The 23,414-nt window shown below is 43.3% G+C and overlaps 1 protein-coding gene across 1 annotated transcript in view; it reads right to left on the reverse strand.

Moving 5' to 3' along the window:
- gpat3.L (glycerol-3-phosphate acyltransferase 3 L homeolog) overlaps window positions 1-23,414 on the reverse strand; it is a 253,658-nt gene that overhangs the window by 166,841 nt on the left and 63,403 nt on the right. Inside the window, 1 exon segment of the mRNA NM_001094023.1 lies at window positions 10,491-10,551. Within this exon segment, the coding sequence (NP_001087492.1) occupies window positions 10,491-10,551 (61 nt within the window).

The raw sequence follows: 23,414 nt of genomic DNA on the forward strand, positions 1-23,414 counted from the left end.
GTGCCATGCAGGGCACATGTGTTAAATTGCCCAGTCTCAGTGCTGCCAACAGATTGCTTCCATTGTCACACACCACTTTTCCGATCTTCAGTTGGTGTGGGGTCAGCCACCGATCGGCCTGTGACTGCAGAGATGACAGGAGTACAGATCCGGTATGGTTTTTGCTTTCCAGGCACGTCATCCCCAAGACAGCATGACAACGGCGTACCTGGCACGTCGAATAGCCTAGGGGGAGCTGGGGGTGCACAGGTGTGGAGGAGGAGGACCCAGCAGCAGAGGACGAAGAAGAGGAAGAAGACGAGGTAGAGAGCGAAGGAGGAGTAGAGGTGGTGGCAGAACCGCGTGCAATCCGTGGCGGTGACACCAACTCCACTGTCGTTGTTGAGCCACACATTTCCTGCTTCCCAGCCATGACCAAGTTCACCCAGTGGGCAGTGTAGGTGACATACCTGCCCTGACCATGCTTGGAGGACCATGCGTCAGTAGTCATATGGACCTTTGGCCCAACACTAAGTGACAGAGATGCGGTGACTTGGCTCTGCACATGGTGGTACAGGTGTGGTATTCCCTTTTTTGAAAAAAAATTGCGGCTGGGTACCTTCCACTGCGGTGTCCCAATTGCTACAAATTTGCGGAAGGCCTCAGAGTCCACCAGCTGGTATGGTAAAAGGCTAAGAGTGCAGACAAGCCAGCTGTCAGACGCCGGGCAAGGGGGTGACTCGCAGACATTGGCTTCTTACGCTCAAACATGGCCCTCACAGAAACTTGGCTGGGGGCAGATGACTGGGAATGGGAACTGGTGGTCAAGGTGGAAGGCGGAGTGGAGGGTGGTTCAGACGGGTCAAGGACAGCAGAGGTAGAGCAGTAAGATGCTGGACCAGAAGGAGGGTGGCTTTTAGTTTGCCTGTTGCCTTTGAGGTGTTGCTCCCAAAGTGCTTTGTGCTTGCCGTTCATGTGCCTTCGCATAGAAGTTGTACCTATGTGGCTGTTGGGCTTCCCAAGACTCAGTTTCTGACTGCACTCATTGCAAATTACAACGCTTTTGTCAGAGGCACACACATTAAAAAAATCCCACACTGCTGACCTTTTTGAAGCTGGCAATCTGGCGGTAACAGTAGAAGTTGGCGGCGTTGGCGGCAATGGCGGGTGCGTTGGCCGGCTGACCACAGGTGCCGATACATGTTGTTGCCCTACTGTTCCCTGCGAGCTGTCCTCCCTGCTTCTTCTAAGTCTTATTCTCCTCCTGCCTCTCTGACTCTCCGTCTCTCCATCTGAACTATCCTCCTCTTGCTCTCTTCTACTGGGCACCCACAAAACATCAATCTCATCATCATTCTCCTCAGATGCATCAATTTCTTCTAACAGCTCACAGAAGGAAGCAGCAGCGGGGACCTCCTCGTCATCACTCATTATGTCCATCTCTGTTGTGTTCTCTGCCAGAATTAAATCTGGTGTAACGTCCTCATCTCCTTCATCTTCTTCTGCCAATAATGGTTGCGCATCACTCAGTTCAAGAAACTCATGTGAAAATAACTCCTCTGACTCCAGTGAAGAAGGGGCGCCGGTGGTGGAGGAAGTGTTACGTGGGGTGGCCATAGCAGTGGAGGATGAGGATGTTGTGGTAAAGTTAGAAACGGTAGAGGATGGGGTGTGCTGTGTAAGCCAGTCAACTACCTCTTCAGCATTTTGGGAGTTCAGGGTCATTGCCTTTTTAAAACTGGGCAATTTCCTAGGGCCACAGGATAGCATAGCAGCACGGCCCCTAGTGCCTCTGCGTGGCGGCCTGCCTTTGCCTGGCATTATTTTTAAAACAAAAACAACAACAACTCAGGTGGTGTTCTGGAGACGGTATTATTATTGATATTTAGACAGAATGTGAACAAGCTCACACAGCTAAGTGGCAGTGGTTTGAAAATGAAGAACACACTGGGCAAATAATGCCTACAAGGTCAACGTATACACTACAGCAGTGGTGGATACGGAATATATTATTGCTGCTTGAAAAACGTCACTCAGGTGGTGTTTCTGGAGACGGTATTATTATTGATATTTAGACAGAATGTGAAAAAGCTCACACAGCTAAGTGGCAGTGGTTTGAAAATGAAGAACACACTGGGCAAATAATGCCTGCAAGGTCAACGTATACACTACAGCAGTGGTGGATACGGAATATATTATTGCTGCTTGAAAAACGTCACTCAGGTGGTGTTTCTGGAGACGGTATTATTATTGATATTTAGACAGAATGTGAAAAAGCTCACACAGCTAAGTGGCAGTGGTTTGAAAATGAAGAACACACTGGGCAAATAATGCCTGCAAGGTCAACGTATACACTACAGCAGTGGTGGATACGGAATATATTATTGCTGCTTGAAAAACGTCACTCAGGTGGTGTTTCTGGAGACGGTATTATTATTGATATTTAGACAGAATGTGAAAAAGCTCACACAGCTAAGTGGCAGTGGTTTGAAAATGAAGAACACACTGGGCAAATAATGCCTGCAAGGTCAACGTATACACTACAGCAGTGGTGGATACGGAATATATTATTGCTGCTTGAAAAACGTCACTCAGGTGGTGTTTCTGGAGACGGTATTATTATTGATATTTAGACAGAATGTGAAAAAGCTCACACAGCTAAGTGGCAGTGGTTTGAAAATGAAGAACACACTGGGCAAATAATGCCTGCAAGGTCAACGTATACACTACAGCAGTGGTGGATACGGAATATATTATTGCTGCTTGAAAAACGTCACTCAGGTGGTGTTTCTGGAGACGGTATTATTATTGATATTTAGACAGAATGTGAACAAGCTCACACAGCTAAGTGGCAGTGGTTTGAAAATGAAGAACACACTGGGCAAATAATGCCTGCAAGGTCAACGTATACACTACAGCAGTGGTGGATACGGAATATATTATTGCTGCTTGAAAAACGTCACTCAGGTGGTGTTTCTGGAGACGGTATTATTATTGATATTTAGACAGAATGTGAAAAAGCTCACACAGCTAAGTGGCAGTGGTTTGAAAATGAAGAACACACTGGGCAAATAATGCCTGCAAGGTCAACGTATACACTACAGCAGTGGTGGATACGGAATATATTATTGCTGCTTGAAAAACGTCACTCAGGTGGTGTTTCTGGAGACGGTATTATTATTGATATTTAGACAGAATGTGAAAAAGCTCACACAGCTAAGTGGCAGTGGTTTGAAAATGAAGAACACACTGGGCAAATAATGCCTGCAAGGTCAACGTATACACTACAGCAGTGGTGGATACGGAATATATTATTGCTGCTTGAAAAACGTCACTCAGGTGGTGTTTCTGGAGACGGTATTATTATTGATATTTAGACAGAATGTGAACAAGCTCACACAGCTAAGTGGCAGTGGTTTGAAAATGAAGAACACACTGGGCAAATAATGCCTGCAAGGTCAACGTATACACTACAGCAGTGGTGGATACGGAATATATTATTGCTGCTTGAAAAACGTCACTCAGGTGGTGTTTCTGGAGACGGTATTATTATTGATATTTAGACAGAATGTGAAAAAGCTCACACAGCTAAGTGGCAGTGGTTTGAAAATGAAGAACACACTGGGCAAATAATGCCTGCAAGGTCAACGTATACACTACAGCAGTGGTGGATACGGAATATATTATTGCTGCTTGAAAAACGTCACTCAGGTGGTGTTTCTGGAGACGGTATTATTATTGATATTTAGACAGAATGTGAACAAGCTCACACAGCTAGATGGCCACTGGGCAAATAATGCCTGCAAGTGCACTACTATTGGTGCACTACTATGAAGAACAGCAAACAGCACTGGACACCTTAAAGAACAGTAAGATAAGTAAAATAAAAAAAAAATTATATGTATATTAAAAAAATTTCTCGGGTTGGTGCTGCTGAACTACTAGGAGCAGCACAGTAGCACACCAGTCCCACTCCCCAACACTGCTAGACTAATAGCACTTGGCTGTTAAAGTAGCAAAGTAAAACAACAAAAAATAAAATAAAAGCAGTCCTTACAAGGACTATTGGGTTATTACAGCAGTCAGCAGATGAGATCAGAAGAGATCAGTGCCCACAGCAGGCAGCTACATACAGAGCACTGCAGTAGAAGGTAGATTACTAGCCAGCAAAGCTACCCTAAAATGTCCCTCAAATCCCTGCAGACTTCTGTCCCTCCAATACAGAGCAGTATCAAGTAGATTACTAGCCAGCAAACTTACTATCAACTGTCCCTCAAAGAAATCAGTGAAATCAGTAACAGCTCTCTCCCTACACTAGCTCTTGCAAGCACACACAGGCAGAATGAAAAAACGCTGCAGGGCTTCAGTTTATATATGGAAGGGGAGTGGTCCAGGGGGTGTGGGGGTGGTCCAGGAGGGAGAGCTTCCTGATTGGCTGGCATGTATCTGCTGGTCTGGGGTGAGAGGTCAAAAAAAAGCGCCAGGTAAGGCGAACCCAAAATGGCGAACGTCGCGCGACGTTCGCGAACTTGCGGCGGACGCGAACAGCCGATGTTCGCGCGAACAAGTTCGCCGGCGAACAGTCCGCGACATCCCTAGTCACAACTCGCTCCACAATCTGGGGTTCATTCAGATCCTCGGGTTGCAGCCACTTTGTGGCCAAATGGATAAGGTCGTGCATCTGTGACCTAGGTGGTAGGTTGGTTTGATATTTCCACCCGTGTACCCTTTGGGCTCTGACTGCAGTGGTTACCCCTAGGCGGGCCAGGATCTCTGCCTTTAGCCGATCATAATTCATGGCGTCATCTGGGTTAAGATCATAATACGCCTTCTGTGGATCGCCAGACAGAAATGGAGCTATTAGGCCAGCCCATTTATCTCGGGCCACCCTTCTCGCTCTGCATTCCTCTCAAACGTGGTAAGAAAGGCCTCCACATCATCCGTGGGACTCAACTTTTGGAGAAAATTAGTTGCCCGGGTGGTTACCTGGTTCCCCTAAGCCACGGCAACGGTCTCCCATCCTGGAGCACACTGCTGTACAGCCTCAGTCAATGCCCTGGCTTGGGCAATTGTAGCATCATGTAAGGCGGTGGCTTGTAAAGTTACAGACTCTAGCAAAGCAAGCAACTGAGCATATGTGGAGTGCTGTTGAGACACCATGGCCGATAGCTGGGCCTCCAGACTCTTTTGCTGAGCATCTGTAGCCTGCTGCTGCACGACCATGCTCTGCTGTAGCTGAACTGTAGCTCGAGCCAGTTGCTGCAACAGTTCCTCCATCTTAGCAAAATGGGTTACTGGCTCTTTAAATGTCAGTCAGAGAAAAAAAAAATGTCTTTACCCTTCGGTAGTGCCTGCCCGCATCCGAGCACCAGTTGTGATGTTTGGGGGATCACAGCGGGGTTTTTTCACCAAACATGCAGGCCACTCCACGTTAAGGGAAACATTTACTTTATTTTCTTCAGTTTAAATAAATCTCTCACAGACAAGCAGTGGCATAAAAATCAAAACAGCTTCAGTTCAGCAACAAAATAATTCCCAACAAAAGAGCCGTGTACTTGCCAAGAAAACTTGCAGTGTCCAGTCTGCCGGGAGTGAACTCCCTAGTCTTTTAGAAAATAACTTTCTCCAACTCCACAGTCAGTAGCCACACATGAAAACCAAACTTTTCTGTTTAACACAGCAGTGAGTTTCCACCCCCTTTCACCTGCTGCTCACCTTCATTAAACACCCCTTGGATGTCCAGCCCACCTCTGGCTGGTTAACCCCATGGTGTCTTTTAAAGAGGTAATTTTAAAACCTAAAGAATGGGGATATATATCGTTCATCTACAATATATCCCCACCAGCTTCTACAGTACATTTTATGGGCAATAATTAGATTTTTTTTTTTTTTAGCCTTTTCTTTTCCTTTAACCACTGACACCAGCGTACACTGCAGGGCCACCTAATTATCTTATCTTTAAATGTATCCCTGACTGGTGACGTGCTTCACATAAACCTGTCATCCTCCCCCACTCGCTGGTATGATGCTCACGCAGTCTCCTCCTTCCTCACTGCTATCAATGTGTAATGTAAAGTTAGAGCAGAGAGAGAGAGGGACAGGGCTGCAGAAAATTTGAATTTGTGGGTGGGGATTTTAAACACCTCACCACACACAGGTTTAGAAGGCTGAGGATTTGCACTACAGTGTACCATATAAAGGCACAAGGCTGCAGGCTGAGTTATACAGTGAACTCTGAGTATCACTCATGTATTATAAGGGATAAGGTACCCCCTACTGTAAATGATAAGGGTATTAGAAGTCGCTGGGGGGTTCTGTGACCATATAAAGGCACAAGGCTGCAGGCTGAGTTATACAGGGAACTCAGAGTATCACTCATGTATTATAAGAGATAATGTACCCCCTACTGTAAATGATAAGGATATTAGAAGTCGCTGAGGGGTTCTGTGACCATATAAAGGCACAAGGCTGCAGGCTGAGTTATACATGGAACTCAGAGTATCACTCATATATTATAAGGGATAATGTACCCCCTACTGTAAATGATAAGGATAACTATATATATATACATATATAAAATATGTGTGTATAAGTTCAACACAAGACCGTGGCGTAACTACCAGGGGTGTGCGATCGTATCCGGGCCCGCACCCCCTTGGGGCCCACCGAAGCCATGATAACAGTTATTGTGGGAGGCTGGGGGGTAGGGTCTGACAGGGGCCCCGGGTGCCCATCCTGTACCAGGGCCCGCTGGCAAGTAGTTACGCCACTGACACGAGCATGCATTTATGTGTGGGCTGCTTTGATTTTTTTGCAGGGCTGCTTCTTACTCCCAGTCCGGCTCTGCCTCGGCATCCTCGGCTGGTAGATCAAAATATGCCTTTTGGGGTTCTCCAAAGGAATGGAGCCAACAGCCCCGCCCACTGCTCCTTGGACAAGCTTCTCTCGCAGCTGTATGTTCAAATGTGTGTAAGAACGCTTCCACATCATCTTGCGGTGTCAATTTTTGTAGAAAATGACTGGCTCTGATAGTACCACTCATATTATGCTGGGATACTACCGGAACACCTTGGGCCCTTAGTGTGAGCTGTTGGTTAACTGTTTTTGTGCCAATGCAAACTCCACCAATTGTGAGATTTCAGGTAGCAGGAATCATGACCACGGCACTTTTGTAGCACAGAATCAACACCCAGAGCCTTAATTCAGTCCAATTCAGCCTGGGCTGCTTTATTTGAAGCCGTTCACACAGACAGCATAAACAGAATGTTTCAGCAAGTTGAAATAAAGCAAATAAAATATATCATAGTCCAGCACTTACTGATTCAGCTCAGTATCTGATGTGCAAAGCAATGGCTCCAGGCTTGTAGTTTAAACAGGCAAATCTGTAATGGTATCTCCGTGTCACTCTCAGTTTGAGCTCACAGCAGGCCCCTCACACACACACTGAAATTAGACACCTGATTAATTTATTGGTAGGTGGCTAACACCACACCCAGGTCAGTCTGGAGTGGAATGGAAGGTCCGCCCAGATCCTTCCCTCCATTCCAGCCCTGGATACCCTAAAGAAGAATAACAATGCAGTTTCTTAACTGCAATATCCTTTATCCAGGGCCCTTAACCCCTGAACTAACATGCATTTTCCTGGGTACTTTATTCACTATATAAGGTATGTCACAAAACAAAACCTTTGTGCTTCAATAGAAGTGTTGGTGTTGAAGTGGGTAATAAAAAGACGTGTCTTTAAGGCATTCAAGTTAGCTGGAACAGCTAAAACATTTATCAGGTACAAGGAGGCCAATAAATCATGCAAGAAAGCTATTGGACAAGATAAAATTGAGATGGAAAATGCAGCAGTCAAACTGCAGGCAGGTATAATACACTTGCTGTATCACAGCAACCAAGAACTAACTTAATGCCACAGCTATTCGATATACTGTATATGTGTGCAATTGTATGATGCATATATTTTTTTTTAAAAACGCTTTTAGAAGCGGTATATAACGTTAAATTCTTTAATGGCTTATGGTTTTCTCATTATAACAATAAGCGGTTTACTTCTGTGGTTGTAACCCTAATTGTCGAAAATGGTATTTGATATGGGGCATGTCATTTTGCAATACTGCAGGTTTTTAAGATCTATGCCACTTGAATATATTGGAGTTTGCCTGCCAGAGAACTGCCTTGCTAGTTGGTTGGCAGGTTATCTTAAGGGCAATTTCCATGCAGGATGCTGCCACTTTGCAGAGCGATTTGACTAATTTGGAAAACTGGGCAGCAAACTGGAAAATGAGGTTGAATGTTGATAAATGCAAGGTTATGCACTTTGGCAAATATTGTCATGTCTCCAGCATAAGCTTTTACCATGCTTATCGGACTGATTGATCAGCAATGACCAACAACAAGAGAGCCTGACATACCAAAGTGGATGTGACCAACACCAGAGGAATCTACCGGTGTGGGCACATACGCATGGAAATTGTGAAAGCTGAAGGGCTCTGAGACCCAGGAACGGGTGCTGTATACAGTGGGTGGTATAGAACTATGAATGACACCCAATGAGAAAACAGCAAGTGGGCGTGACTAACTCTGGAGAAATCTACCGGGAAAGGCACACATGCTGGAAAAGGGTGATAACTAGAGGACACTGAGACCTAGGTGTCACACACAGCCCGAGGTGTCAGAATGAAGCAGGGACCTAAGGCAGTCACACACAGCCTTAGGTGACAGAATGAAGCAGGGACAGCCGCGAACCTATTGGTTACTATGGCAACAAGCGAAACAGCGGGGAACAGCTGCGGATAAGGAGATTGCCGGAAGGGAGATGCGCAGTACAGACCGGTTATTGTGCCTTACATGTTGGCGGCTCTAACAGGGCGAAACTCCAAAGGGATCTGCCCCCTCTGACTGGGGTAAGTAGTTTAAATGTACAGTGCTGTATATAAAGAACACAATGAGGTGTTGCTCTGGAGATTGTTTTTGATAGTATTCACTGGTCACTATACTCTCACCAGTAAACAATGTATGCACTTACATGTCACTAATTGTCAGTAGTTTTTAAAGTATACATTCTATGTATCACTGTGGGCACTTACTGATGACGTCATATCCACAATTTAGGCGCCATCCTTACATGGATAAATCTGGTACTTGTGTTGTATGTTTTTCACTTCCTGAAGTTGGTCCGAGTTGGTGTGCCGAAACGTTGAAATAAAATTTTCTACTTTTTTCACTATTTCAAGGCCTTGGAGTGCGGTTTTATTTTTTGGTTTTATATATATATATATATATATATATATATATATATATATATATATATATATATATATATATATATATATATATATATATATATATATATCTATATCAAATAAAATACACAAAAGCCATGAATATCTTGTAAATTATAGCCTTATAAACCGTGAGTTCTGACGTCATCAGTTATAAACCGTGAGTTCTGATGTCATTTCTGTCACATGACTCACTGAACCTAAAACTTGTGTATTATAATAAACAAAGTACCCCCTGTTGCAAAATATGAGGATATTAGAAGTTACCTCAGAGTTCCACATTCGGCTTTCGGCCTCATGTTTTTATATGGTCATGAAACTCCTCGGTAACTTATAATTTGCTTATATTTTACAAGAGGGGGTACTTTATGCCCTATATTATTTACAAGAGGGGGTACTATATAATTTATGTGAAGGTATGAAGGAGGTATGAAGGGGTAGGTGTATTTATGCTAGGTTTTTATTTGGAGGGGTTTAACTTGATGGACTTTGTCTTTTTTCAACCCAATTTAACTATGTAACTATGGTATACGTCTGGCAGATAAATTGTCATATTTTTTTTTTACATTGCATATGTATTGTATTATTCTACCCATATGCAGCCGCTTGCCAGTGAACCAATTTGTTCTGGCTTCCGCACATATTAATTGCACTTTATTGGGGGAACTATGGGCATGCCTGTTGATGTTGTGGGAGAAAGTCACAACTTTTTTTTTTTTTTTAGATGTTTTTAAGTCTGACAAATTTGCTGTATTTTAAAATAAATATTGACTTGGAAAACAATAAAAACATTTTCAATCTATAAATAATTCTTGTTTTTTGTAATACCAAATGGTGGTTTTCTAGCGTTGCTACCTTTAAAAAAATGTAATACTGACATAGAAGATGTTATGGTGGTGTGAGGGCAGGGCTATGGTGCAATGGGGCAGGGATGTTGGCAAATTTTGATCACATAGGGCTAGAGTTTTGAGGCAGGTAGGACTTTGCAGCTCGGGGACCGGGGGATTGTGTAGGAGGGCCCCTGAGGCTGTGGCCCAGTGGGCCCCCCCCAGTCTGACGATGTGTGTACCACATTTTTGGCAGTATTATATACACACACACATAAACACATATAAACAGACACACACGTTAAGGCTTCAACTAAATATTTTCTAAATACTTTCTAAATATCTTCTAAATTTTAACTCAATATCAATATCTTCTAAATTATTTACATTTTTTTACCATTGGATGCAGACAGTTTCTCCTTATCTTTAAATCCTTTCTGAATCCTTAACGTGGCCCACTAAAATGAAAAGAAAAACGGTTTATCAATCAAGGATGAAAAAGTATGCAACTGAAAAACAACACTGAGAAAACATACCCCAGCTTTAAGCTTAAAGGAAAACTATACCCCCCAAAATGAATACTTAAGCAACAAGTATAACAAATATAAGTGGCATATTAAAGAATCTTACCAAACAGGTATCTATATTTAAGTAAATATTTCCCTTTTACATCTCTTGCCGTAGCCACCATTTTGTGATGGTCTATGTGCTGCCTCGGAGATAACCTGACCAGAAACACTACAATTCTAAGGGACAGATTTATCAAAGGTCGAAGTGAATTTTCAAAGTAAAAAACTTAGAATTTCAAAGTAATTTTTGGGTACTTCAACCATCAAATAGGCCAAGATTCCATTTGAAAAAACTTCGAATATTCGACCACTCGAAAATCGAAGTACTGTCTCTTTAAAAAACTTCGACACCGCCACCTTAAACCTGCCAAATTGCTGTTTAGCCTATGGGGGACCTCCGAGAACCTGAGGCTTTTGGGCAAGTTTTGAGAAGTCAAAGTTTTTTTTGTAAAATCCTTCGAATCGTACAATTTGACTTCGATTGAACACAGCCGTTTTCACTGGAAAAAATACTTTGACTATAGAAGTACTCAAATTCGATGGTCGAATTTTCAAGGTTTTTTATCTTCGAAATACGATCCTTTATAAATATGCCCCTAACTGTAACAGGAAGAAGTGTTGAAGCAAAAGACACAACTCTGTCTGTTAATTGGCTCATGTGACCTAAGAAGTATAGTTTGTTTGATTTGTGTGCACAGTGAATCGTACGATCCCAGGGGGCGGTGTAATGGAAACCGATTGTCTTCGCCAAGATGGCGTCCAAGATGGCAGCCTCCTGGATCCTGCTGGTCGCAGCACTATGACATCAGCGTCTTTTCGCCCTCGGATTGGTCGCCGGCGTCGGAACGGACGCCGGCGTCAGAATGGGCGCCGGCGTCAGGACGCTGGCGTCAGTGCATCAGCGTCCGCGTCATGACGTCAGCGCGTCCAAATTGGCGCCAAACCCAGGCCTATTTAAAGCAGCTTCAGACTCTCCTCAATGCCCAATTATAGGTTTTCGCTTGCTGATTCCTGGGTGTGTTTATCGTTGTTTATCTTGTGTACCGACCTTGCCTGAACTCTCGTCTTTTGACCTCGCCTGAACTGATTCTACTGCCCGATTACGACTATTCTACTGCCTACTCCTTCTGTACTGCGAACTCGGACTTTGTTACCTCCTCCTTGGTCCTTACTACCTCGGGGCCCTCGGGCCTTACATTATAATTGGGCCATGGACCCTACTGAGGAGCCTCATGTCCCTACAGATGTCGGCAGAGCCATTTGTGGTTTGGCTTCTCGCATGCAGACCTATGAAGCCCAGCAAACCCACTTCGGCCAGGCTCTAGAAGCAATCCTGGAGAAATTGTCTGCCTTGTCTCCAGTGGCACCAGTTCGTCCACCGGTCCCAGCTACTCCGCTCCAGATTTCCGAACCTCGCATCCCTGCACCTCCTCTGTACAGTGGTGATCCGGAATCATGCCGTGGTTTCATCAATCAGTGTGAGATCCAGTTCACCCTGCTTCCAGGTCAGTTTGTCTCGGAGCGAGCGAAGGTGGGCTATATCATCACCCGTCTGCAAGGGAAAGCTCTGGAGTGGGCTTCTCCCCTCTGGGAGAAGGAGGATCCGGTCATTGACGATGCCAAGGCTTTCATCCGTGACCTTCGCACGGTGTTCGACGCCCCAGGTCGATCTGCTTCAGCTTCTGCTCGCTTGTTCCAGTTACAGCAAGGCACTCGTACAGTTCCTGAGTATGCCATCGAATTCCGTACACTAGTGGCTGAGACTTCGTGGAACAACGATAGCTATCATGCTGCCTTCTATAATGGGCTGGCAATGCGCATTAAGGACGATCTGGTGTCCCGTGAAATGCCTCCACTCTGGGAAGATCTCGTGGCTCTGGCAGTGAAAGTGGATACCCGGCAGAGGGAGCATCAAGTTGATCGAGAGCGGGCAAGGAAATTCCAGAGATTTCAACCAGTACTGGCTCCTCGCTTTCAGAGACCATTTCTTTCCAGTTTGGCTCCTTCTCCACCCTCTCCTTCTTCTCCTGCGGCTCCTGCAATTTCTTCTCCTGCGGCTGAAGAGCCGATGCAGATAGTACGGGCTCGCCTTTCCGAACAGGAGAAGCTTCGGAGAAGGGCTGCTGGTCTTTGCCTTTATTGTGGGGGAAAGGCCCACTTCGCCTATGAATGCCCTGTGAAGCCGGGAAACGCCAACACCTAGGTATGTTTGGGGAGACTTACCTGGGTGGAATTGGTCCTTCTCCCCATCCTTCTACTCTACGTTTCCTTCTTCCTGTGCAGATCCGGTTTGGAACCCAAAAGATTTCTTCCCAAGCCTTCCTCGATTCTGGTGCAGCAGGGAATTTCATGGACAAAGATTTTGCCGAGAAACATTCCATTCCTCTTCAACCCTTGGCTGTTCCCCTGCGAGTTCTTGCCATTGATGATCGTCCATTATCTTCTGCTATTATTTCACAGTCTACCCTGGAACTTTCTTTTACTGTGGGAACGATACATCTAGAAAGACTGTCTTTTCTCTTAATTGACTGCCCTTCAACTCCCATTGTACTTGGTCTGCCCTGGCTGAGTATTCACAATCCAGTCATTGATTGGTCTTCTGCCCAGATCTCCCGCTGGAGTCATTTTTGTCAACAGAACTGTCTGCCTGTCAAATCTCTTATTAAAGTTTCTTCTGTGACCCTGAATTCTTCTTTACCTCCAGTTTACCAAGCCTTTTCAGATGTTTTCAACAAGAAGTCTGCTGAAACCTTACCTCCTCATCGTTCCTATGATTGTCCTATTGAACTGCTTCCTGGATCCATGCCTCCTAGGGGCCGCACCTACCCGCTTTCCCCTTCTGAAACTTCTTCTATGAAGGAATACATCCAGGAAAACCTCCAAAGGGGGTTCATTCGTCCATCTTCCTCTCCGGCCGGGGCTGGATTCTTCTTTGTGGAAAAAAAAGACGGCGGTTTGCGGCCCTGCATTGACTACAGGGGTTTAAACAAAGTTACGGTGAAAAATCGTTACCCTCTTCCTCTCATCTCTGAATTGTTCGACCAGCTCAAGGGTGCAAGCCTCTTCACCAAACTAGATCTGCGTGGGGCCTACAATCTTATCCGGATCAGAGAAGGAGACGAATGGAAGACCGCATTCAATACTCGTGACGGGCATTATGAGTACTTGGTCATGCCCTTCGGCCTTTGCAATGCTCCTGCGGTCTTTCAAGAATTCGTTAATGATATCTTCCGGGATCTGTTGGGGCAATATGTGGTCGTTTATTTGGACGATATTCTTATTTTTTCTAAAAACCTCCAAGAACATCGTCATCAGGTTCAAGAAGTTCTTTCCCGTCTTCGAAAAAACCATCTGTTTGCCAAGTTGGAGAAATGTATCAACCATTTCTTTCCTAGGATACATCATTTCCCAACAAGGCTTCAAGATGGATCCAGCCAAGGTTTCGGCAATTCAAGATTGGCCTCTTCCCACCAGTGTCAAGGCTGTTCAAAGATTCATCGGCTTTGCTAACTATTATAGACAGTTCATTAAAGGTTTTTCGTCAAAGATTGCTCCAATCCTTGCTCTTATACGTAAAGGGGGTAAACCTCAGCATTGGTCTCCACTAGCCTTGGAAGCTTTCAAGACTCTTAAAGAATCCTTTTCATCTTCCCCACTCCTTAGGCACCCTGAACCTCTCCAACCTTTCTTCATCGAAGTAGATGCCTCGGATATTGGAGCAGGAGCAATATTATCTCAAAGATCCTCTTCTGATGGTAAATTGCATCCATGTGCCTTCTTTTCCAAGAAATTTTCCTCCTCCGAAAGAAATTATGACGTAGGGAACCGTGAGTTACTGGCTGTCAAACTTGCTCTAGAAGAGTGGAGACACTTACTTGAAGGATCATCGGTCCCTGTAACCATCTTCACCGACCACAAAAACCTCGAGTATATCCAGACCCTTAAGCGCCTCAATCCTCGACAAGCCAGATGGGCACTGTTCTTCTCACGTTTTAACTTCATCTTAACTTTTCGTCCTGGTTCAAGAAACAAGAAAGCGGATGCTCTTTCCCGAAGTTTTACCCCCGAAAACCCCATCTCTGAAGACCCAGAATCCATTGTGCCTCCTACAAAGATAATTGCCGACCTGTTTCCTTCCCTTGCCTCTCATCTTTTGTCTATTCAAGCTTCTGCTCCTGTGGAAACTCCTGTAGGCGTAGCCTTTGTTCCTCCTGAGCTTCGTCATTCCATTCTGGTCCAATCTCACAGCTCGAAGCAGGCCGGTCATCCTGGAATTAAAAAAACGACTGAACTTTTATCTCGTCTCGTCTGGTGGCCTTCTTTAAGAAAAGATGTTAAAGACTTTGTTTCCTCCTGCTCCACTTGTGCTGTATCCAAATCTGGACATTCTCCTCCCAAAGGCCTACTTTTACCTTTGCCTGTTCCTTCCCGCCCTTGGACCCATTTGGCAATGGATTTCATCGTGGATCTTCCTGCTTCCTCCGGCTACACTGTCATCTGGGTGGTGATTGACAGATTTAGTAAGATGGCACACTTTATTCCTCTTCGGAAACTTCCATCAGCTCCAGAACTTTCTTCTTTATTCATTAAACACATTTTTCGTCTCCATGGTTTTCCTGCTGAGATTGTCTCTGACCGTGGATCCCAATTTATTTCTAAGTTTTGGAGGTCTCTTTGTAAAGCCCTTAATATTTCCCTTCAGTTTTCTTCTTCATATCATCCCCAGTCTAATGGAGCGGCAGAAAGAGTTAACCAGGCTCTTGAACAGTTCCTCCGATGTCATGTATCCCTGTGTCAGGATGATTGGGCTGACCTCCTTCCTTGGGCCGAATTTGCACATAACGCCTTGCACTCTTCTTCTGAAAAGTCTCCTTTTTTTTGTGTTTATGGTCTTAACCCCTTGGCTTTTCCTCAAGATTTCCTGCTCACAAATGTTCCTGCCGCCAACGATCAAGCCGCCCACATGTCGGCCATCTGGCAGGCTACTATTGTCAACTTAGAGAAGAGTTCCCTTGCACAGAAGAAGTTTGCTGACAAGAGGAGAGTTTCTTCCCCTCTGTATGTTCCCGGTGACAAGGTCTGGCTGTCTACTCGCAATATTCGCCTCAAAGTTCCTTCACCTAAACTTGGGCCCAAGTTTATTGGTCCCTTCCCTATCTCCGAGATCATCAATCCTGTGGCTGTGCGGTTGCAACTTCCTCCTGAGATGCGGATCCCCAATGCTTTCCATGTTTCTTTGCTTAAACCTGCAGTTTCTTCTTCTTCTTCCTCCCCAGCTCCTGTCATTGTAGATGGGCATCAAGAGTTCGAAGTAAAGAAGATTTTGGACTCTCGGATTTCTAGAGGCACCCTGCAGTACCTCATTGAATGGAAGGGATTCGGTCCTGAGGAGTGCTCGTGGGTAAGAAGCTCCGATGTCCATGCTCCTCTCTTGGTCCAAAGGTTTCATCGACAGTTCCCTTCCAGCCCAGGTGGTCCTGAGGCCCCCCCTAAGGAGGGGGGTACTGTAATGGAAACCGATTGTCTTCGCCAAGATGGCGTCCAAGATGGCGGCCTCCTGGATCCTGCTGGTCGCAGCACTATGACATCAGCGTCTTTTCGCCCTCGGATTGGTCGCCGGCGTCGGAACGGACGCCGGCGTCAGAATGGGCGCCGGCGTCAGGACGCTGGCGTCAGTGCATCAGCGTCCGCGTCATGACGTCAGCGCGTCCAAATTGGCGCCAAACCCAGGCCTATTTAAAGCAGCTTCAGACTCTCCTCAATGCCCAATTATAGGTTTTCGCTTGCTGATTCCTGGGTGTGTTTATCGTTGTTTATCTTGTGTACCGACCTTGCCTGAACTCTCGTCTTTGAACCTCGTCTGCCTGAACTGATTCTACTGCCTGATTACGACTATTCTACTGCCTACTCCTTCTGTACTGCGAACTCGGACTTTGTTACCTCCTCCTTGGTCCTTACTACCTCGGGGCCCTCGGGCCTTACAGGCGGCCCTTATTTTTTAAAATGGAAATTTCCTATTTATGATTACCCAATGGCAGATACTACTAGAAAAGTATATTATTATGAAAACAATTTCCCCAACTTATATCTTGCCACAAGGGCATACAATCACGTATACCACAAATTGCGACAAACAGGTGTGATAACCCCTAATCTGAACTAACTCTTCTGTGCCTGGATATATAAAAGTCTTTCCTCTGATGCCATGTTTACATTGTGTACAATTTAAACACTGATACATACCTGTGTTCCTAGTACCTAAAAATGTTACTTTGTGTATCTTCCTTTTGTGCTAGGGATCTAGATACTTTTGATCCAATGGTTTTACCTTTTTGTATGATATCAATGGGGGGAAATAAATTCTCCCACCATAGGGTATGCCCTACATAATATGTACCAGTGTTTACACAAAACTGTTTACAAAAAAGTATCTTGATCCCTAGTACAAAAGGAAGATGCTAGGAACACGGGTACGTATCAGTGTTTAAATTGTACACAACGTAAACCTGTCATCAGAGGAAAGACTTTTATACATCCAAGCACAGGAGAGTCAGTTCAGATTAGGGGTTATAACACCTGTTTGTCGCAATTTGTGGTATACGTGATTGTATGCCCATGCTGCAAGATATATGTTAGGGAAATTGTTAAGAAAGTTAAGTCACGTATTTCGAAACATAAATCTACTATAAAATATGGAAATTTGGCATTGCCACTCTCTAGGCATTTTAAGGAATATGGTCACACGGTTTATCAGTTACGGTTCATGGTGTTGGAAACAATCCCTCCATTAAAGAGAAAATTAAAACAGAGTGAAGTGTGGTGGATTAACAAGTTAAATTCACTTCACCCACATGGTCTTAACAAAGACTATGATCTGTATCTGTTTTTATAATTCTGACAGGATAAAAAAGCTCTCAAAAATTGTGCTTAAAATTGTGCTAAAAAATCTTTTAATATATGCTTATATAGAGTCATCTGTATTTTGTTTTATTCAGATTATAGGGTGGATTTCCTGCATAGAGCATGAAAGAAAATATACCACGTCACTTCCCTTGCTGGACTATAAAAATCTTTATGGACTTTGACTATGCTTTTACACCATTGTTTCACATGGCTTGAGAAAGATCCTTTTTGGCCTGAAATGTCACTGCTACAAATGTGCATATTTATGCTGATTTAATCTTTTACTATTTAATACAAGTTTTGAGCATTATTGGCGAGTGCTGTTCATCATTTCAAGTGTGTTTGTGTGTGCACCAGCCTAGCCTCGTTTTGTAGTTGATTTATATATTCACTCTCCCACCAATAGGGGTCACCCATAAGCCCACACTGTGAGGGTGTTTAACCCTTTAAGTGCCAGCAGAATTGACCAATGCCAGATGTTTTTGAAACATTCTGTGCTCTCTCACTTTAGGGGCATTTTCTGAGGTGAAACCTATAGTTCACCTAGGAAAACTATACATTGTTTTTTTCAGGAGAAACTGAGTTTTCTAAATCTGCGTTTTCATGTATTTCCACCTCTGCCAAAAGATTTATAGTGCTAAATACAAAAAAAAATGAAAAATTCCTATTTTTCACAATATATGAACTTATACCTGAAAAATATTTCATTTTACACATGAAAATCCAACTGATTTGGAAAGCCTCGTGTCTCTCGAACGTGCCAATACCAAATATGTATAGTTTTAGGCAGATTTAGGACATCTGTACAGCAAAAACTCCCGGCAGTATATTACCGAATTTTGAAAGCAGAAGGCAGAAAACGGCATACTTTTGATTTCAAGGCCACAAAATCCTGAAACAGTATGTTTACCCCAGAAAACCATATATTTTTGGAAAGTACACATTCTGCCGATTCCAAAATGGGTAACTTTGTCTCTCTACTCCTAACTACCAAACATCAAAGCTTGTCTGAACATAGCGTTTATCAAAATTTCTAAAAATCCCTTTAAAGGCTCCGCATATCACACACTATATTAGATACCAAGAAAAAGCACCCTGAATATGATTGCCACTGAACAGTTTGATCCCCATTGTGCATAGGATTACCAAAGTACATGGCATTTAGAGACCCCAATATGAAGTTAGCACATCCAAATTGTTCAGGCCTTTACTTCAGCTACTGAAAAATCAACACACTGACTGCATTTTTTGTGGGGTAAAAACACAGAAATATATACGTTTACCACCCAAAACCATATATTTTTGGAAAGGACACGTTCTACTGAATCTAAAATGGGTACCCATGCCTTTCTGCTCCAAACTACTGAGTCGCAAGGCTTTCCCAAAATTGTCGGTTTTGGTGAAATATTTGAAAATTGTCTCAAAGCTTCAATTTCCCAGTACCATATCACCCATGTATCATTACGTACCAAGAAAAAGCACCCTAAATATGATTGCCAGGGTTCCTCCAAACAGTTTGGTGGCCATTGTTCATAGGTTTACCAAAGAATCTGGCATTTAGAGGCCCCAAAATGAAGTTAGTGCATATAAATAGTCCTGTGGGTAACTTCAGCTAATGAAAAATCAACACATTGACTGCATTTTTTGTGGGGTAAAAACACAGAAATATACGTTTACCTCCCAAAACCATATATTTTTGGAAAGTACACATTCTACCGAATCGCATGGCCTTCCCAAAATTGTTGGTTTTGGTGAAATATCTGAAAATTGCCTCAAAGCTTCAACTTTCCAGCATTGTATCATCCAAGTATCATTACCAGCATAAAGCATCCTAAATATGAATGCCGGGGGTCTACTAAACAGTTTGATACCCAATAAACATAGATTTACCAAACTATGTGGCATACAGAGACCCCCAAATCCAAATAGGGCATATGAATTTTCAAGTATGACACTGGCTACTAAAACAAAAGCACCCAATGAGACCCCCTAACAGTATGGAGACCCTAGAAAACTATATAGTTTCTGAAATTACACATTCAGGCGAATCTAAAGCAGGTAATTACATCTTTCTACTGCAAACTACCAAACCGCAAAGCTATGCTAAACATAAGTTTTTTTTTTTAATTTTCTGAAAATAGTCACAAAGCTTGCATTTCACCCCATTATATACCCCACATTTTGTAACGTACCAACAAAAGTCATCCTAAATATGAACACCAGGGGTGTACTGAACAGTTTGGTGCCTGATATGAAAATATTTACCAAACTAGGTGGCATACAGAGACGCCCAAATGAAAATAGTACATGTGAAATTTCACATAGGACACTCTGACTGCTACAATACAAGCACCTGGTATGTGCATTATGCACCATAAGACCCCCTAACAGTATAGAGACCCTAGAAAACCATATATTTTCTGAAAGTACATATTCAGACGAATCTAAAGCAAGTAATTACATCTTTCTACTGCAAACTAAAAAACCGCAAAGCAATGCTAAACATAACGCTTTTTATGGAATTTCTGAAAATTGTCACAAAGCTTGCATTTTACCCCATTATATACCCCACATTTTGTAACGTACCAGCAAAAGTCATCCTCAATATGAAAGCCAGGAGTGTACTGAATAGTTTGATGCCTGATATGAAAAGATTTAACAAACTAGGTGGCATACAGAGACGCCCAAATTAAAATAGTACATATGAAATTTCACATATGACACTCTGACTGCTACAATACAAGCACCTGGTATGTGCATTATGCACCGTAAGACCCCCTAACAGTATGGAGACCCTAGAAACCCATATATTTTCTGAAATTACACATTCAGACGAATCTAAAGCAGGTAATTACATCTTTCTATTGTGAAACTACCAAACCGCAAAGCAATTCTAAACATATAGTTTTTTATGGAAATTATGAAAATAGTCACAAAGCTTGCTTTTTACCCCATTATATACCCCACATTTTGTAACGTACCAGCAAAAGTCATCCTAAATATGAAAGCCAGGAGTGTACTGAACAGTTTGATGCCTGATATGAAAAGATTTACCAAACTAGGTGGCATACAGAGACGCCCCAATGAAAATAGTACATATGAATTTTCACATATGACACTCTGACTGCTACAATACAACACCTGGTATGTGCATTATGCACCATAAAACCCCCTAACAATATGGAGACCCTAGAAACCCATATATTTTCCGAAAGTACACATTCAGACGAATCTAAATCAGGTAATTACAATTTTCTACTGCAAAACTACCAAACCGCAAAGCAATGCTAAACATAACGCTTTTTATGGAAATTCTGAAAATAGTCACAAAGCTTGCATTTTACCACATTATATACCCCACATTTTGTAACGTACCAGCAAAAGTCATCCTAAATATGAACAGTTTGATGCCTGATATGAAAAGATTTACCAAACTATTTTGTACACAGAGAGCTCCAAATGGTTATATAGCAGACAAAATTTCCAAGGTCAAAATGAAGTAACAAAAATCACTGAAATCCAACAAAACCACAAAAATCTATGTTTTTTTTCGCCTACTGTAATCAGCAGTCAGAATCAATTTTTGATTATTTTAGCATGGCCAAATAGGTTTTACAGACAGAAAAAGGGGAACAACACCTTTGCAAAGCTGAAAATGTAATAAAATGGCAAAACATGCAATAAAATGTCTAAAAATGCACCAAAATCACCAAAATTGCAGTATAATCACCAAAATAACATAGAAAGGGTATTGCGCAGTGCAATTAGCGAATACGCTATTCGCGATGGCAATAAAACAGTTTTTTCAGGCAAAAAAAACAGACGATGCGATGAAAAAAAAAAAAAAGACACAACAGTGTAAGTGTGTATGGGTGTGTACAACTGACCAATTGCATGTTGTGTGTGTGCAAGCATGTGGGGGTGCTGTGAATGTGTGTGACCCCCCTGATCCCCCAAAAATGTATGTGATTGTGTGTAAGTGTGAATGTAAGTGTGTAATGGGAAAATAAGTGTGTGTTTGTGTGTGTTTCTGTGTGTGGATGGGCACTAACCTGGGGGAAGCAGGTACAGATTGTTGTGCAGGGCTGGAGGAAGAAAATGCTGCATCACCCAGGAAGATCCGTTGTGAGGGGGCAGAGCTTCGGCTCAGGAAGTGAAAGCAGCAGCAGCAGGACACGCAGTTTGCACGTGTCTGCTGCTGCATTTGGGGCCCCATGGCGATCACGCCTCAGGGGCCACTCTTTCCCAGCCCCTGCTCATTGCCTGGGGGCTGGGGAACGAAGAGGAACGGAGCAAGCGACTTGAAAAGCCGCTCCTCCGTTCCCTAACCCTGAAATGCTGCAGAACATAGAATCTATGTTCTGTGGCATTTCAAGTGCCATCCCCACAGAACGTAGATTCTACGTGGGGTGGCACTTAAAGGGTTAAACACAGAGAGCTGCTATTTTGTCAGTTGGGAAAAAGCAGCACACCAGTAACATTGGCTCTGTGTCTCCACTCATTTATTTTACAGGTATGTTGTTTGTGGCCTGTTTATCCACAAAATGTGGCTGTATAGTAGGATTGCCTAAACAATAAATCCATGCTAGAGGCAGTGAGTTCTTTGAAAGGCTTAAATGTTGCCTTATTTTGGTAATTGTAACATAGTATCCATATAATGACAACATCTGTGTCCACTCCTCAGTGAACAATAGATATTTTTATAGCCCCAAACCTGGTTCTGGTGTCTGTAAAACTCTGCTAGCTGATTAATTAGGCTCTGGTTTTTCCAGCTATATATAAATTCAGACCCAGTATAGGGGATGCCACTAGTGCTAACATTTCCTAAGTGATAATATTTCAGAAGTGCTTAGAAATGACAGTTATACAAGGCAGTTCCATGGAACTAGCTCCTATCTCTTCTCATTCCTATAGGTAATTCTGCTTATCCATATACTGCTATATATCTATTGCAACTCCTTATTCTGGTAATTCTGCTTATCCATATACTGCTATATATCTATTGCAACTCCTTATTCTGGTAATTCTGCTTATCCATGTACTGCTATATTCATATACTGCTATATATCTATTGCAACTCCTTATTCTGGTAACACATCTTAAATCAATACTTGTATCTGTTAAGGACAATAACTTCTGTCTGTTAGGCCTACTCTGCTTTAGTGTCTCTGATAAATATCTCAAACAAACATCTCTGTCCAGTCCTCAGTGAACAAGAGATATATTTATAGCCCCAAACTTTGTTCTGGTGTCTGTGAAACTCTGCCCTTTGATAGCTGGTTGATTGATTAGTCAACTAGGCTGTTTTTTTTTTGTTTGTTTTTTCTTCAATCTGCTACATATAAATGTAGGCCCAGTATAGGGGATGGCACTAGTTTTACATTTCCTAAGTGCTAATATTTCACATGTGCTTAGAAATGGCAGTTATACAAGGCAGTTGGACAAGGCATTGACAAGGCAAAAGGATTTCCCTGCAATCAACAGTGAACAGGGCCGCTTCTGCCATGAGGCAAGGTGAAACCCTTGCCTCAGGCGGCAGCGAGCGGCCAGTTACAAGGGGCGGCAAAAAGCCGCCTCTTGTAACTTTAAGAGCCGAACTTCCGGGTTTTAACCCGGAAATTCGGCTCCGAAAGTGCAAAGAGCGCTCAATGCACTAGCGGTACTGCCCCCTGAAACCCGCTCCGACGCTAATTTTTAAGCGCCGAGCGGGAGAGGAGGGGGGCGGCATCTGGGCTGCTGCCTCAGGCAGCAGCAGCCCCAGAATCGGCACTGACAGTGAACCATCTGGGATAAGAAGAAAACAGATTTGTTTGTACCTGCTAGTTTGTTGCTTCTTACTCCAAACATGC

This window comes from Xenopus laevis, chromosome 1L (assembly GCF_017654675.1).
Source record: "Xenopus laevis strain J_2021 chromosome 1L, Xenopus_laevis_v10.1, whole genome shotgun sequence".
NCBI lineage: Eukaryota > Metazoa > Chordata > Amphibia > Anura > Pipidae > Xenopus > Xenopus laevis.